At 38.9% G+C, this 16,877-nt stretch overlaps 1 protein-coding gene across 15 annotated transcripts in view; it reads left to right on the forward strand.

Moving 5' to 3' along the window:
• Positions 1 to 16,877, forward strand: part of INPP4B (inositol polyphosphate-4-phosphatase type II B) — a 293,940-nt gene that overhangs the window by 158,663 nt on the left and 118,400 nt on the right. For 13 of the 15 annotated variants that reach the window (XR_012055774.1, XM_041715980.2, XM_041715983.2 and 10 more), the window contains one exon: positions 15,066 to 15,116. The exons of the other annotated variants lie outside the window; for them this stretch is intronic. Coding sequence is in view for 12 of the 13 variants with exons in the window: in XM_041715980.2 (XP_041571914.2) it covers positions 15,066 to 15,116 (51 nt within the window). In the remaining variant the exon portion in view is untranslated. The remainder of the gene's footprint in view (positions 1 to 15,065; positions 15,117 to 16,877) is intronic. 15 annotated transcript variants of the gene reach the window in all.

The raw sequence follows: 16,877 nt of genomic DNA on the forward strand, positions 1-16,877 counted from the left end.
TCATATAATTCATCATGTACTAAAATGCTTTTCTTTTACAAATAATGATTCCCTTTGTCAGGGAAGGAGGTTCTACTGAATGTGGAAGGAGTGAGGATTCTCTGTACTTGGATAAATACCTATAACTTATGACATACTGCCTTATGATACATAAGGCTACCAAGACATTTTTGGAAGCATAGACTATGTGGTTTATTAAGCAGATAGAATCTCTTACTGTTTTTCAGAAGTCCCTCCTCAAGATGTTGCATTATATGTAGTGACCCATTTGAAGTTATGTAAATTTAGATTCTTCTATGGCAAGATGTATCTGTTCCTTTCACTTTGTTTAGACAGAAATCAGCTCTGTCATCTAATTTAGATTACATAAAATCCGTGCTGTGGAAGTGTGCATGTGCTTTTTTCATCCCCTACTTTTGTTGTAGGCTCACTTTCTAGTGAATTTCTATTATCAGTTTTGATATTCGAGAGAACTGTTAATGATTTAAAATGCAGCTACCTTCCAGAAGCTAATTTATCTAGACCTGGACTCAAAAAGAATGCAATGCACTTCTCCAAACCAAGTGTACTCTTAATGAGTGGACTGGTTTTAAGTAAGGCTGTTTACTAACAGAGTGTTTTTTAAAAGAGCAATTTGTTCAGTGGCATTGAAACACAGGCCTATTTAAAATCTCCTGTTCCCATTTGTCACGATCTGCTAGGACAAGAGGGGGTCGTGATGGTTCATTTTACCAATCCCAAAAGTGCAAAAGTCAAACAGCAGGGGACCATCAGTTTAATCATAACAAATGCACCTTTTATTAAGTGCCAACAGCAAATGCAGTAGAAAGAAATAGAAAGGCAAAAAAGCATAGAGAGAGAAAGAGAAAGAGGCAAGGTGGGGGGAATATAGCTACCAGCGGAGAGACAAAATCCTCCTGGTCCAGCCAATAGATTTGTTGTGTCTGTCAAGGAGAGTCTCAAAGCATTGGTTAACTTGGTGGTCTTTTATAATCCTCTGCAGAGTGGGGGGAATAGGTAATGGAGAAATGAGTCTGTTATAAAATGTGTACAGACAGTCCATGTTCCGAAGCAGGGCAAGTCAATGTCAGCAGTGAGCAAGACCCATTGTTTTCTTGGTCCACCTGTAGGCACCACTTGACAAACATCCTGCTTCAGGCAGGCCATCACCCCTGTGTTAGGATTATAGGGGTCTCAGTCTCAGTCCTTGGGAGGGAGCTTCAATCTCTGTCCATCACGGTGGTCATAAGACAGATGAGGGATCTTCCATGGGAGATCACCAGTTATCCCAGAAAGTTTATTTGGCCAAGAGGTGGGAAAATTCATGGGTTTGGGTATTGTGAAGCAGGTGTAAGTGTATAGAGCAAGCCGCTCCTTGCCAGGCCCTGCTCAAAGCAGTGATGCAGCAAACACACCTGTAAACAATCACTTGTGAGCATCCACCTCATCCAGGCCAAAAATCTAGTCGGGGTCTTCAGGATCTTAGTTTTGGCCATTGCGACGATCGTGAGGCAAAAATGAGTGGAACTTTGGACCATCTCTTACACCCTTCCTACTGTCAATTTGTACATATCCTGAGGAACAATGCTGACTTGAAATCTCTGCGTGCCGCACTATTTTGTGTCATTTGCTGAGAAAGTAAATGGTGACTCAGCAAGCACTGTCATCTCAGCAGAGCACTGCTGGGAGCAACAAACGATGTGAGAGTGAAATAATATCCTGAGCACCATAAGTGAAAAAAAAATAAAGAAGTAAAATATGACAGGGGCAATGCTGTTACACAATGGAGTTTGTGCCATGACTTTTCTGTCAGCTGGTTGTGGCTCCTTCATTTGATAAGCTGTAGTGGCTGGTGTTTGGATATGTCTCAGAAAATGTTTCTGGTGGGATACAATGGAGATGGCTTGGCTTTAAACATCAAGGAATGCCACAGAGAGTATCTATCACAGAAATACCACAGAGAGTTTTCTTACACTGCTTATGGCGGTTTGGGGGTGAGTTAAGGGTCCGTAGGACCTGGTAGCCTTTTGTTAGATAAGCAGGTATAATGGAGAAAACAGAAATTTTCAGGAGCACAAGCTTTCCTTAGTTCCTGAAAGAACCATGGGCCAAGAAAAGTGTCTGTTTCCATCTTACATCAGCTTTTCTAGTAACAGATCCTGTCTTTCCCAGAAAACAGTATCTTGATGAATTTCCAAATACGAATATGCCATATAAAAGGAAGAAATAATCTGTAATTTCTAGAAATAGAAGTGTGGTGGTCAAATTTCAGAACTAACCAACTTTGCAAACAATATTGTTCCTAATAGATCTTTTTATTTGCAGAAAAAGCATGACTGAAACGTTTCCCAAAAAAGGCCACTTTTCAGATTCTGAAAAAAGTATATATTTTTTTTTTTAAGTAGTGAAAATATTTAAATATATTTGGGGCTTAATCTGAGCCTTAGAATCTTTCTGCATCCTTAGAATATTAATTCTGAAAGAAGCAAAATGATTGCTTAAAAACATATACCTAATGTCTTTATTTGCACCTTATGCTTCATAAGAATCAGAATTTCATTACTTAGTTCCGGCAGCTGTGACTGTCAACTTTCCTGAGCCTACTTACCAGTCTGAAAATAGGGTGTTCATAACTTACTTGGTTTTAAGGGACATCTCTGCAAGAGCTTGATCATGCTTGTAGAAAAGGATTACCATGTCTTGCAGATTGCAGTTATGCTTTAAAAAAAGTAAAATTGACATTGTAGAGTGAGAAAAGGGTTTATCTTTATGTGGCAGTTAAGCACAGCGACACATACTCAGGTGAGGAAAACCGGTCTTCCTGTGAAATGGTTTTGAGAGCAAAATCATGTGTGTTTAATGGGGAAGTAATTATGAATATAGTATCACTGATAGAAAAATGAAGTGCTCTTCACATAAACATGTCTCTGTTACAGGAGAGAGAAAGTACTGTATGAAATCTGCTTTTTACTTTCTCTTGTAGGTACAAAGTTATGTTTAGGTTGCTGCATAATAAAATAGGCCCACAGAGATATCCATTTCCAGTAATGCATCCTTCTTCCTTTAAAGCAGAAACTACTTTAGATTGTGGGAGAGATGACACATTTGTCTTGAAACTTATTCTAAAACCAGCAGTGAATTTATTTGATTGATAAATAAATAAAAACTCTTTTCAGTTTCTCGTCTCAGAAAACAGGGAGCAAAGGGCAGAGCATTATCAAAGACTGTTTAAAGATGGCTGATCAGGAGGTTATATGTTTTAGCGTTTGTGTACTTAAGGGTTTAATTCTTGCTATGCAGGTTTAACTATTTTAATCCAAGGAAAAAATTCTTTCTCAAATGAAAAAAGAATTGCACATTTTTTCTTTTGAGATAGTTTTGGAAATGTTTATATTTGGATAGTTGAGAACATTTATTTTCCCAGGATCTTCTGGAGGATCTTCTGTAGGTTCCCAGGATCTTCTGGAGGTCTTTGCTCCCCTCAAGCGTGGATTGCTAGAAATGCAGATGAAGCATATGGGAGCCCTGGACACAACAGTAATTCTCATGAGAATACTGCGGTTCCACAGGTTGGACGGGCCATTATCTATGGAAGTGCAGCTATAATCTTGCTAAATCAGACTTTTATGAATAGATAGATCCTATCTATAAAAGCAAAGAAAACAGAGCTTGTAGGAAGCCCCAAATATTTATGTACTCCAGCTCATCTGTCGAAAATATATTTATGCTTTCTACCACAGTAAATCCGATGAGCAATTTTGCCCCTAATTCCCTAAAAGAGAAGTGAATTCCTGTCTATTTGGTAATACTACCACCAGACCTCAGCCTCAACATTTTTTTAAACATTATCGCAAACTGTCAGAACAAAAGAAAAATCCTTGTTGATGAATGTAATTGTCTTTGCTTTTGTGGATATTTATGTGAGAGTCCTTCAGCTTCTGTGTGTTAGAGAAAAGTTTGGTGTGTGCAGAAATTTCCTTTAGTTCTCCTAAAAAAAAAAAAGGATTTGCCAGCTGATACAACTCTTTACCTAAATAACTGCTTCAAGGCAGTCAGGAATAATACAAATTGGATGAAATACAGTAGTTTCTCAGTACATGACTGTGCTTTTCTAATAACATGAAGTTTTTGGATTAACAAATACTTAATATGTCAGATACAAATTGTGCGAAGAAAAACACAGGTAAGTTAGTTGTTCAAATGTAACTGAGCAGTAGATCTAATGCAGCAGAGAGAGGGAAACAGAACTGATTCCCAGATGAATCCAGGGAACTCTGTTCCATACACCCAGGTTAGGCCTCTTCTGGAAAGCTGGCAGTAATTAGATAATTTGTGTTTAAGAACGATGAATGGGACTGGAGCAGATGATGTGATCTGGGGAATGGAGAGCTTTTTGTATGACAGTGTATTGGAAAAGCTTGGCGTATTATCCTAACAATATGAAGTACAAGAGGGCATATGATTCCTTTCTTATTAATACATTAGGAGAACAGTATGACGAACAGAAAATAATTACTTATCTAAAAGGCCATGTTGGCAGACGAGCAAAGGAGTATAAATTTGCCATGAATAATGTTGGGCTGTAGATTAGAAAATGACTGAACTATTATTACAATAATTTTTTTAAATGACTGTCCAGTCAGAAGGGAGAGGAAATTAAATAATTTCAAGGTGTATTTTAAAAATGGGTGGGGGGGTTTATTATATGATGTCTCTGACAGTAAAATATTAAAAAAAAAAAAAATCTGAAAATGATAATTTGATGACGAATCTGATCATGTGTTGCTATTTTTTTTTTTTTTTTTACTGAAAATACCAGGCTCTTGGTTGCTTTTCATACTCCCATGATGGATTTTGAGGGGAGTGGGTTTAGTCAGAAAATATATGCTCCAGTCATATCCTTTCATATGCAGCTTTCCCTACTTCTCTCAATGCCTCACAAATGTCCTGGTTACTGATGGATGGCTCTGCTTGTAGACCTAGCACAGACTGTAGGGAATCAATGTGAGTCCCTTTAAGTCTTCACAAAAGTTCTTCCTGGTGATGATGCTGCTGCAGCTGCCTGTAGCAGTAGCTGCAGGCAAAATCCACTGCTGAATTCCCTGTCGGAGACACCCAGTAGGAAATTAAAAGGTCGAGACTGACTGGCTGAGCTTAATTGCTCTAAAATGTCCATTTTAGAATCTAAAAATTTATGTTAAAAAGTTACCATAAACCATGGAGTGAGGGATAAAATCTTTAGTGTTTACTGGGGATGATCTTAAAACCCATGTTTGCTTCTATGAGAGCTGATAGTTGGTTAATTTGGTACCTCACATAAAAATAACTCTTTCAAAATATTTAACTTAAGGCCCCCAGCTGGCAGTGCACTCAGGTGTTGGCACAGGGATAATACCAGCTTCTCAAGGGAACTTTGGAGGTTCATGTACTGGGGATGTGACTGCTCCAAAAAGTTAAATTCTGAGTTCTTAATTTCAGCTTCTGCCATGAGTCAGAAGACAGGGATATTTTGCGTAGAGTCTTGAAAGGTCTGGACTTGTTTAAGGCAGCAAGACTTTTTTTCCATGTTTACTATGTGAATAACCTTTTGTCACTTGAGTAGATGAGGCAACCTATTAAGGAACGGGGAGTGTTGGAAATATCTCTACAAGATGCTAATATAAATCTTGTTTCTTGTAACTGATTCTTCAGTGGAAATGGCATCATGTTTAATTTATAAAATTTCTTAATGCAACTTTTATGGTAATAAATGCAAATTATGAAACAGACTTCAGCATTCTCAAAAAGACTGTTTATTCAGTAGATCAAAAAAATGGGATTTCAATTTATTTTGTCAGATATTTACAGTCGAAGTTCAAATTTTGCTGAAATTTTGAGGCAGAAGATAATGTTCTGGAAATTTTATGATGCCATTGAGCTCATCTGATCAATGCAGTAATACATGCCTTAATTCATGTTGTCTGCCATACACCAAAGTGAGACTTAAGTTGACCTGGGTGTTCATCAGACAACAGCATGTGCTTTTTACCACCCTTGGCTTATATCCTCTCAGGTTTCCCCTGAAATAAGTGTTTAGAATGCAAGTTCTTTCCTTGGCTTTTCTAGCACTGTTTTTTGGACAGCTATTCATATGTGAATGAGATTTTTTTTTCTCTTCTGACCCAACTGCCTCAGGCCCTGTGAGCCGTGCTGAAATCTTGCATTCTAGGAAGGCATTTTCCCCTGAAATTTTAACTTGAACACTGGGGTTAGAGTCTGCTGCTTCAGGGGAGCAAGGTGCTCAGACTGAGAGATTGCTGGATAGTCATGTTTTGCTGAAAAAGTGCACAGCTGGGTGTGTGGGGAGTAGGGTGAAAAAGCATGATAAACCCCCCTACATATATATTTCTATCTTCTGTTTTCTTCATCATTCTGGAGTGAGTATTCTTTGGGATGTAATTTGTCAGAACATCTGGATTTCTTTGGCTGCTGTTAACTGCTGCCTTTTTTGGATTGTAGAGTCTGTCTCAGGGGTTTTTGGATAGTGGCACTGCAGTAGCTAGCCTGAGGTATTTGGATTTGAGCAAGTAACAAGTCCCCATTGGCTGCTCCATGTAAATGAAGAGCCAGAAGAGCTTAGGAATGCTCCATCTGTAGCTTTCTAACAGAAGCCAGAATTTGCCTTTTGTGAATTTTATTTCACAGTGGAAGAAATCTGGGAAGAGGAGGCATCACAAGCACTTTGAAGGGTATTTTTACTGTTCAGATTTTGCAGATTGTTCCCAGTACAAAACAGACTTTAAAGGGATCATTCCTGGAAATTATGGTGGGGAGGGGGCAAGGCTTGCTGTCTCATTGTAACAGCTACAAACTTAAATGTTCTTTTATATTATATTTTATTAAAATTATAACTGACCAAATGCCTAGAATATTCAGTACCTATGAAGACTTTAGATGGCTACATCGCATCATTGGACTTTGTTCAAAAAAGCCTGAAAGATGGCAGAAAAAGCCTGTGGCTCATTAGCTTGCTACCAGTGGTCATTGATTGCAAAACTTTGACTGCTTTAAAAACACCCCAAATGGTTGACTGATAAACAGCAATGTGCTGCTGTCTGTGTCAGTCAGCCCTCATCACTGTGGGGGACTGGGTTGGGTGAGTGTGTCCCTTCCCTGTCATGGTTATACACTTATATACAGCTGTTATACACAGTTATATACAGCTGTGTTTGAGCCCCTGCAATGCCTGTGGGTGTTCCTTCAGGGTGCAAAGTGTGCACTGGAGGCACAATGCAAAGTTTGTGTTTTACTGGGAGCTGTTCAGGAGGGGAATGATGATAAGCTCATCATGCCACACAAGAAGGTTTAACTGGGTGCAACAGTGCACAGCTTTTTCCCCTCCCCAAAAAGCAATGTTCTACAGCAGCTGTTACTGTCAGAGTATATGTACCCCAAGTTTCAAAAAAGAGTAAATTAATTGCGAGTAACAGAACATCTATTTTTCATGATGCTAAGACTCAAATGTTAATTATATCTAATTTATAGAGGCCATTTCTCTTTGTCACTTCTAATCTGTTGCCTAACCTTACATGACAGCTTTCTCTGTAGAAAAAAAGCTGTTTCAAATTGGTTAAAAAAATTGAATTCAGTGCTCATGCTGTGTGCTGTGTTAAGACGGTTAATAAACTTTTCCTTCCTTCCATTTTTTCATTGCATACACTAAAAAAATATTAAAGCTTATTTAGATCTACGTGGCTGAATTTGACAGCTTTTACTTATTTCCAATGACTACAAGAGATAAACCAATCTTAGGACTTTACCTTCATGAGTTATTTATTGACTACATGAAAGCAAATAACTGTGGAATAGAATAGACCCAAATATGGGGAGGTGGTTACAAGTATGTTCCAAAGGGGTGTTTTTCAGCTCTGTGATTTTCAGGGTTTTTTTGCAGTGTACTGAGGAACAAGCTGTGTGTATGATCTTAATGCTTTGTGGGGGAAAGGTCGATAACAGGAGCTGCCTTTTTTTTCTCTTTGCACATCTTAGTTGTGTTTGGTGATCTGCAGACCAAGTGCCCACAGCTGAAGCTCTGATCCATGCCGAGCTGGGCCCTGTCCCCATGTATGTAACCTCTGCTTGGAATCTGAGCTGCACTAGGTGCTTGTGTGGACAGGGCTGTTGTCATTTTGCATTGAGGCAAAGTGGTGCAGCTCTGCCATGTCTGACAATTATGCTGAGTTAATAAGCTTTCCTGGATCAGATCTGACTGTGCTGCATGCCCCAATGCACTCATAATGTATAGATCTTTTCTGTCACTTGAAGTTCCAGCTTCCATGTGGATGGTGCAGAGTTGGTATGTTTTTTGTGGTGTGCTCAGTATGGAGAGAGTTCCTAAATCTGTTCTCTTCGAACTGTGAGGTTTTCTAAGGCAATTCTGATCAAATGCCTAAGCTGTAAAAATAGATAAACAAAACTGTATTTCTAATCAAACACTCAAGATTTTGTGGCTTTCTGCTCATTATTCATACAACAAGTCACGTAACTACATAAGCTGTTAAGTTCTGTTAACCTCAGTCTTTGCTTGGGGGATCTCAAGATTCTTCTCTTGTGCTATGTGTTCTCTAGAAAGCACACAAAGATGCAGCCTACACAGAGAAAGATACTGAGCTGTAGAGATGTCTGAAAGAAAAGCAATTTATGAAGATTCTTAGAGACTGTGAAGTATGTATTTTCTGTTATCCTCACATTACATTTTGAGGAGTGTGCCTGGAAGTAGCACACAGTGTCAGTGCTGCACAAATGAATGGTTTTGACTCCATGCTCTGCAAAAGAATCACATTCAAACACTGCCTATAGAAAGGATGCAGATAGTCTTGTCCATCTGTTTGACCTTTTTGGATAAGTAAACAGATGAAATTGTCTGTGCTATACAGCAAGTAATAGGGGCATACATATTTTCCCTACTGTCTGTAGTAGGGAATATATATATATTATTTTGTAAGTTTAAATTTAATTAATATATAATTAATATCATATAGTTATTATAAAATGTTGCAGTAATTTGATATAGTTTATATTCCCTTTATTAGTTTTCATCTTTCATTTAATTTTGACATTGATTAGTTTCTCTGCCTATCCACTTTTCCATTGGAACTGTAAATCCCACAATACCACGTGCATGTCCATTGGGAAAAGATTCTCTCTTTGATTTAAATGGACTGTTGGAAATAATTGTTCACTGAAGGTTGGGAAATTACTGTATTGATGTTGTCCTCCATTCCATAAGCACTTCTCCAACAAAGTATTGATGGAAGTGTTTTACTTTGCTGACTACAATATGTTGATTGAAATGATGCCTCAGGTTTTAGCTTTTATATTTTTCAGATTCTGGACTGCTGTAATGTGTAGTTCTGAGCTTCATATTAGGGGACAGTAAGCTCTCTTCACAGAATAGGTAAACCAAACAATTCCTTCTCTAGCTGGGGACCAAGGATAACTGATCCAAATTTCAGGGCTAAGAGCATTAACAACAGCAGAATGAAGAGAAAAAAACAAGAAAGATGGGACTTCATAACCTAAAGCTATAATTGGACAATTAACTCCAATATGCTAATGGACCAGAACTTAGAAAAGTGAGAGACCTTGTGACCGGCTCTTGTACTGCTTAAGGTGGATCCATTGAGGCTTTTTAATAAATACCTACTTTATTCTTTAACTCCGTCTAGCCTCTGTTCTAGGTCAGCCTTCACAAGGGTTCAGTTCTGATGACAAAGAAGGGACAGAAGGCATCTAGAAAACCCCCTGGCCCTGAGCTAGAGGAACATCCAGCTCCTGCCCCACCATTCTTGCATCAGAACTATTTAGCAAATTGTTAATCCATATGATGAAAATAAATATCTGGTAAATGTAAAATTACCTTCTTTCAAAAAATAGTTTGCTGCATTTACTTGAATGGATTCTGTCCTATAAAATCTGATTGATGTTGTTGCAGAACCCCGTAACAATTTTGGCATTTTCAGCTCACCCAGCACACATACATGAAGCTACAATTTCTTTGACTGAAAAATTCCAAGAAATAGTAACTCCTGGACTCTAATGGGTGGTGGTGCCAGCTGGCAGGCAGGCAGGGGTGGTGAGGATGGGGCTGACTGCCTATAGCAACTGTCTGTGAAGCTGTATGGCTGTGTTAGCAGAGTCCAGTGTTCTTTTCCCTGTGGGAGCAGAAAGGTGTAGATGGTTGCCATCCCAGAGCACTTCCAGGTTAATGCATATGCGCGTTGTGTTCCTATACAGCTTCAGTTTTACTGAAGTTGGGAATGCTTTCCTGGAAGGCGCTTTTTTGAAGGAGTGCAAGTCAATTTGTCAGTGACTGCTTTCAGTAGTCTCTTTTATTTTGCTTCCCCTAGACTTGCCTGATGTGTGTACTTATTTATTGTGAGATGACAGGAGTGTATAGCAATGATGATAGAAGAGTGCATTTGAGCAGCCAGCAGCAGTGAATACTGGGAAGTAACTGGAAACCTCTGTTGATTTGATGGAAAAAATCCACAGTAACGAAGGGAAGGATCTAGCATTATTTATGAAACTTGAGTCCATTCTGAACATGGCCTTTGATTGTCAACTGAAATGCAAAGGCTTAAATTAAGGGCAGGCACAAAAGATTCAGTAATGATAGTGAATAAATCTTCTCTACTTTGACAGTGTGTGAGACTGTGGCTCAGAGAGCTGCAAATGACTGAAAGAAATGTTTCTTTTAATCACGCAAAACTACCTTCTACTAAAGGAAAGTTCATTAAAGCTGAATTTGACATCTATTCCTAGAGAAATTTAACAGATGTGTCTGTGACAAATACATTACTCGTTGCATATTGTTCTGGATGAGATTTAAAGAAAAGTAAGCATATCTTGAGTGTCCGCTGTTGTCCACTTGTGTTTTTCCTGGTTCCACAAGCTGTGGTGTGTAGCAGCGAGGCGAGGTGGTCAGTGCCGCTACCTTCCCAACAAGCGTCCTCAGAGGGAAGATGTTTGGGCAGGCACACGACAATCACACACTCAGGCACTCAAGCACACCACAGCTAGCAGGCAGGTGAGGCCCTGGGGTCCTGTGACCACTCTGGCTTGCCACAGGGTCAGGTCCTCAGGTGCCGGATAGCTGTGGAAATAAGAGGCTTTCATCAAGGCGGGTGACTCTCATGAGGATTTATTCCTGAGGGCTCAGGAGAGGAAAGGTGAGGTGGGTGACGAAGGGAAGCAACGGCTCAGAAGGACAGCCAGCTCTGAGAGCCCCAAACCAGGGGCAGGGTAGGGATTATAAGTGTAACTGGGAAGGAGGGTCAGGGTATGAAACAACCAATGAGGTGGGGGCTTAGGGGTGGAGTAGAGGGAGAGTGGCAGGGTAACAACCAACTGGGATAGGGGGAAGGAGTGGCTTCGGGGTGAGAACCAATGGGGATACAAAGAACTTAGAACTTTCCAGAACTGGGGGAAGGAGTACATGATGATGGACAGGGACAAGGGGAAGGGATAACAAAAGACTGACAACAGGGGGAGGCGGGAAATTATACCTCTGTTGCCTCCCAGGGCAAAGCAGGGGGGCCATCTTCCACACTCCCTCCCACAGGCAGGTGAGACACAGGAAGATCTTCTGTATGGGGTTCCAGTGAGGGGTTATTAGGGTCTGGCACTGAAGGAGTCCAGGGACAGAAGGCAACAGACATTGGAGGGTCCAGGCTATAAATATGTGAAGGAGGGGGTGGAGCAAAGCATCAGGGCAAATCAACTGAGTACAAAGGGCAGGAGCCAATAGGCAGTGCCAGGGTGGACAGGCAAGGTTACATTAGCCAATGTAACAGGGAAACAGGGAGTAGGGAATATTCTAGAACAAGACCATGTAGGGTGAAAGGGGTAGGGACGGCCAGCGGACCAGTGGGGAATACAGGACTGGGGTAATTTGGAATAGTGCTGCAGAGCATCATGGGGGAAGCCTTCTGTCTCCCCCTAGCCTATGGGGGATACCCGGAGCCTATGGTGCATGCCTCCAGGGCATTGCCACTGCCCTTTTCCCAATAGGCTCATGGGCGTCCAAAGTGGTATAAAAAGGTAACTGTATTAGTCTACAAACGAAGTCACAGGAATGGATAAATGTCACAAACCTGTTTGCATTTAGCCTAAATCACAAGCTGTCTTTCTTGCATGCCTTTGTGATCTCTTCTTGTCTGGGGCGGTAAAGCAGCAGTGCGTGCTATTCCAGGGAAGCATAGTCTTTACCCCAGTTGTAAATGAACTCCCCACTCAGAGGTTTGCATTTTGCACAGGAAAAGCCTAGAGCAAAGAATGAGAAAACTGAAATTCTAACAGAGTAGTGCATATTTGGGATTAAAATCTGACTTTCTGTTTGCATTTATATTTTGTAGTTATTCTAGATGGTGCCAGTGGGGAAAAGTTAATTTATGACAAAGTTTTAAAAAATGTGGCAGTTTGTTTAATCAGGAAATGCACTGGGAGGATATCTGACCTTTCAAATCCTCTGTATTTATCTCCATTTTTTCTCCTCTATTTTGTGGATTGGGACTAGAACTGACTTGTTTCTTATGCTTTATAAGTTTTTATGAGCTGACGTTATGTTTATAATGAGGCCTGTGTGAAGATCTCATAATGATACCCCAATAATTGCAGCATTCAGAGAGTTTGTTCAGGAACTCAACCAAGAGACAATCTGAAAGGGATCAGACTGTACTGCCCATCTATGTATTTACATACACGTATGTGGCTTCTCTTTTAATAAATATCAACTAGTAAATCTGTTTCTAAAATTACACTTGGATCAAGATATTAGATTTCATTTCAAACAAAATATATTTTGCGGAGAAGAGAGTCTAATGTCAGTCCCGCCAAAGACAGAGTTACATTTGGCTATTCAGCTACTGGTTATAAAGGGGTTAAAACCAAATGAAAACAAATAAACATAGCTGAACAAAAAATTATTGCAAAATGCAACAGGAATGGTTTCTGTATTTTAAATCCATTTGAAATTCAGGAATATGCTTTTATTATATGGAAGGCTCTAGGTTAGTCAGGTGTTGACATCCTGTTCCATGTCTGTGTTGGGTCAGAAAAGCTGAAATATATTCTCCTGAACTGATATTTTATCCAGCAAAAAAAGGAATTAATATTCTATGATTCTAAATGAATGTTGAATTTCCTTGATTTCAGTATGCGTAAAAGACACTTTAATTGTGAAGCACAACTTAGTATCATACAAAAACATGTGCATTTTTAAAAAATGTTTGCTGAACTGCTGCTGGATTACAAATACGTAAGTAAATCATGAAGAAAAATGTTAATTCCTACATTATTACTTTATTTTTCTTGGAATAAATAGCCATAATAATAATTAGAAAATATAAACACCTCACTTCTTGTTGGACTGGATGTCACTTCTTTGAGGCTGGCACATAGAACAGTTTTTTAGCATCTTAAAATGACACAGCATTTTTAGTCTGGTGTTGTTACTCCATCTTTCTTTTAAGAAACAGATCACTCTAAGTTATTTCTTCAGCTTCAAAAGGGAAAGATGGGTATCACCAATAAGAAAATGTCAGTAATTTCATTTTAATTCATGGCTTGTAGCATTTAAAGGTTAATTTTAGATACAAATTTAGTTATTGAACATTCTATACTAGTTTTCCGTAGACCGCCAAATGCTTTGGAATTGTTAATGTATTCGTGTGGAAAATCTAAATGTAAAACTGCATCCAGATGAGGACTCCCACAGATTTCTAAAGTATGCTGTCCTTTACTAAATTAGTTGTAGCATTTTTTACTATCTTCAGGCTTTTGTGGAGAAAAACAATGTTCTCACTGTAGGGAATCAAGGGATAAGAGCCGACTGAGAAAAGCTGTGGTTCTGTTTTGTCAAGTCTTTGTGATAGACTTTATATTCGTGCTTTATCACAATATATATTTAGAATAACAGACAAATTATCTTTGCTTTAAAGGAGTATTTGTTTTGCTTACTAAGTTGCAGCTAGAATAGAAGAATTAAGGGCCACGTTTGTGGGCATGGAAAAAAATGAGTCTTTTGCAGAGAAATTTACAAAATGAGTTTGAGATTTACTTTGTAATCAAGCCAAAAGTTTGTTCTTGAGGAATGAATATTTGTTATTTAGGCTAGGTTATCAAACAGATGTGCATGCTCAGTGTATTCTCCCTTGTGCATTGCTTTTAACAGCAAGTTATTCCAAAGGGCTGGTTTTGGCCCGGGCAGGCCATCAGGGGTGTCACAGAGGTCTTCTTATACATTTTCTCTCTAATTTTTGCTGTTTAATCAGTTGTCTGTTGTCAACCACCACTCAGCAGTAAAATTCTAAAGATACTGAAGATGCACACACCAATCTGTGCTATACTTTGGGAAATACAGAAAAGGAAGTCAGATTATCCTATACTTGCTCTTGTGGAATTAAAGCAGTTGAGTACAGTGGCAGCTCCACCTTGCAGAAAATATGGGGACAACAGGAGGTCCCTTGTAGGGGAGAATATAGAGGTGTTCCTTCTCTAAAAGAAAACATCTCTCACCTCAGAGATGCTTAGCAAGTGTCTGAAGGAGGCAGGGTCATACACTGAGTCTGGGGATCAGGATTTCTGCTGCAGACCAGCTTGCAAAGGCAGGCACTTATTTGGAGAAAATGCTTTTAAATGTACTATGCTCTTTCACTTGAGGCTGAAAATTTTGTTTCTGGGTAACACCTCTAGATGAAGTATTCTGTCACTCAAGTTACAGCAAAAAATCTCATTTTAGGAAAGGAACAACTGAACATAGTTTTTCTCCCTTTAGAGACTCAGGAAAGTTCATAATAATAAAAGGGAAGTGGTAAGAGATTTTCTTTACAGAAACCAGCAAATATTATGCTTAAATTACTAGTTATTATAAATTATATATCCATATATAGCACTATTTAAATTTATCTCCAATATGTTAAAAATATGAGGAAAGAAAGGCACAAGCACTTCTTTCATTCTAATTGGAAAGCAGCAACAAAAAATATAACGATTTCTTGCCTTTTTCCCCGCCTCCCTTCTCTCAGGTCTGCACCAGTGTCCTATCTGATCACAAGGAACCAAGAGCAGATGTTGGGGTAAGCGATTATTTTCAGTAACTGATTTTTTTTTTTTTTTCATCTCATCGGCAGGCACAAACACTCAGTGCTCAACAGAACCTGACAAGCTTTTTTAATAGCAAAAGTTTTTGGTTAAATGAATAAAATAATCAAGGCAGGAGTGGTAATTTCATGGATTGATGTAATCCCATTTACATCTCTGTGAAAATCTTTTTCAACTGAAGCTATCCTGAGACAAGCACAACCATGTAAACTCTTTTCTAGTGTCATACAAGCAATCTGGATGAGATTGAGAGTCTGGAATGGCATTGCCTCAGGAAGCCTGGGCTGTCACCTTCTAGTCTTCATGTACAAGGCATCAAATATTCTGCAGCAGGAGTTGTCTTTAGTTTGTGTTGTCAGAAGGTTAACTGGCAACATACAGAGGACTTATTTTTATATGTAGATCTACAGAACATTTGACAAAGGTATTGGAAAGTAATTTTCTGAGAGGGCTTAAACCTCCCAGATAATATGGACACCTGGTGGAGGTGGGAAAGGTTGGTCCTGCTAGAGCTGAATAAAAGAACAAAGATCACTTGGTGCAGGTATCAGATCTGTCTGCAAACAGGTAAAATACCTGGGAGCTTAAATTTTTTAGCCTAAGGTGTTGACTTTTCTACCTTACTAGGGCTTCCTTGGCATAGTTTTCAGGACTTCAGCTAGCATTTGAAAAATCTGTAGCTTGGCAGCAAGTTCAATCTTAGTGAAATAATCAATGTGTTTTAACTTTTAATATTGGTATTATAGAGACTTTTCTCTTTGGCTAGCTGAGAGTATTCATCAAACTACTCAAGGCACATATCTTAAGATTTATTGTTGTATCTAGAACACTAGCAAAATTCAAAAGAAACGTTACTCTACAATTAGCATTACAGCAGTAATTTTGTTTAAAGCCTAATTTTCAAGCCTTTCCAGTATCTAAATCAGTATGGAAAAAGTATTCTCCAGTTTGATATTAGACCCCTTGAACATTAGCATAACTCTCTTAATTTGGGTCATGAGATCATTTAAAATTTTATTTGATTTTGCACATAGCTCTGTGTTGTCAAGCAAAGAATTTATTTTTTTTTCTAAATAAGCATAAAACTGTGAAACAGAGAACTAAGTAGAATGTTTTAAGCCAATAAAATTATTCACCTTTAATTTCATGACACTGGAGAAGTAGATTTGATGCTCAGACATGTTTAGTGGGTACAGTGACCAAAGCTCCTTGACTTATGAGTGCAATGTAGTTGTCTCTTGGCCCTGGTCACGTGAGAATTCTGACTTATGATTCTTAAATATATTTATGGTTCTATTTTGCTGCAGAAAGAAGCCCCAAGTGACCAAGCCTAGTATCAGTTTCATTCCAAATAGCCCTCCTCCCCTTTCCTAATGGTCAGGTTTCAAATACAAGCATTGAAATATCATGAAATGTCAGAATAAAGGCCGCCATAGAGACATAGTGGTGTGGAATGCATTCTTACAGTATGAAGAAGGATATGCTCTTGGAAGAAGATAAATAATCTGGGCTAAATGAGTGACCACATAGATTTAGTGCAGAAACACTCTCATGCTGACTCATCTAAAGAAGACAGAACCATCTGTGTCTTCATTCCAGCAAGGCTGTGCATCACCGTGTGTTGCACCTGGATGTCTTTTTTGTAGAAGTAGCTTTCATTTTGACATTGAAAACTAACTGTGATCTATGCTTGTGTAGCTGTATTATTTTTCTTCCTTTCTTCCTGTTCATCACTT

Source organism: Taeniopygia guttata, chromosome 4, assembly GCF_048771995.1.
Source record: "Taeniopygia guttata chromosome 4, bTaeGut7.mat, whole genome shotgun sequence".
NCBI classification, from domain to species: Eukaryota; Metazoa; Chordata; class Aves; order Passeriformes; family Estrildidae; genus Taeniopygia; species Taeniopygia guttata.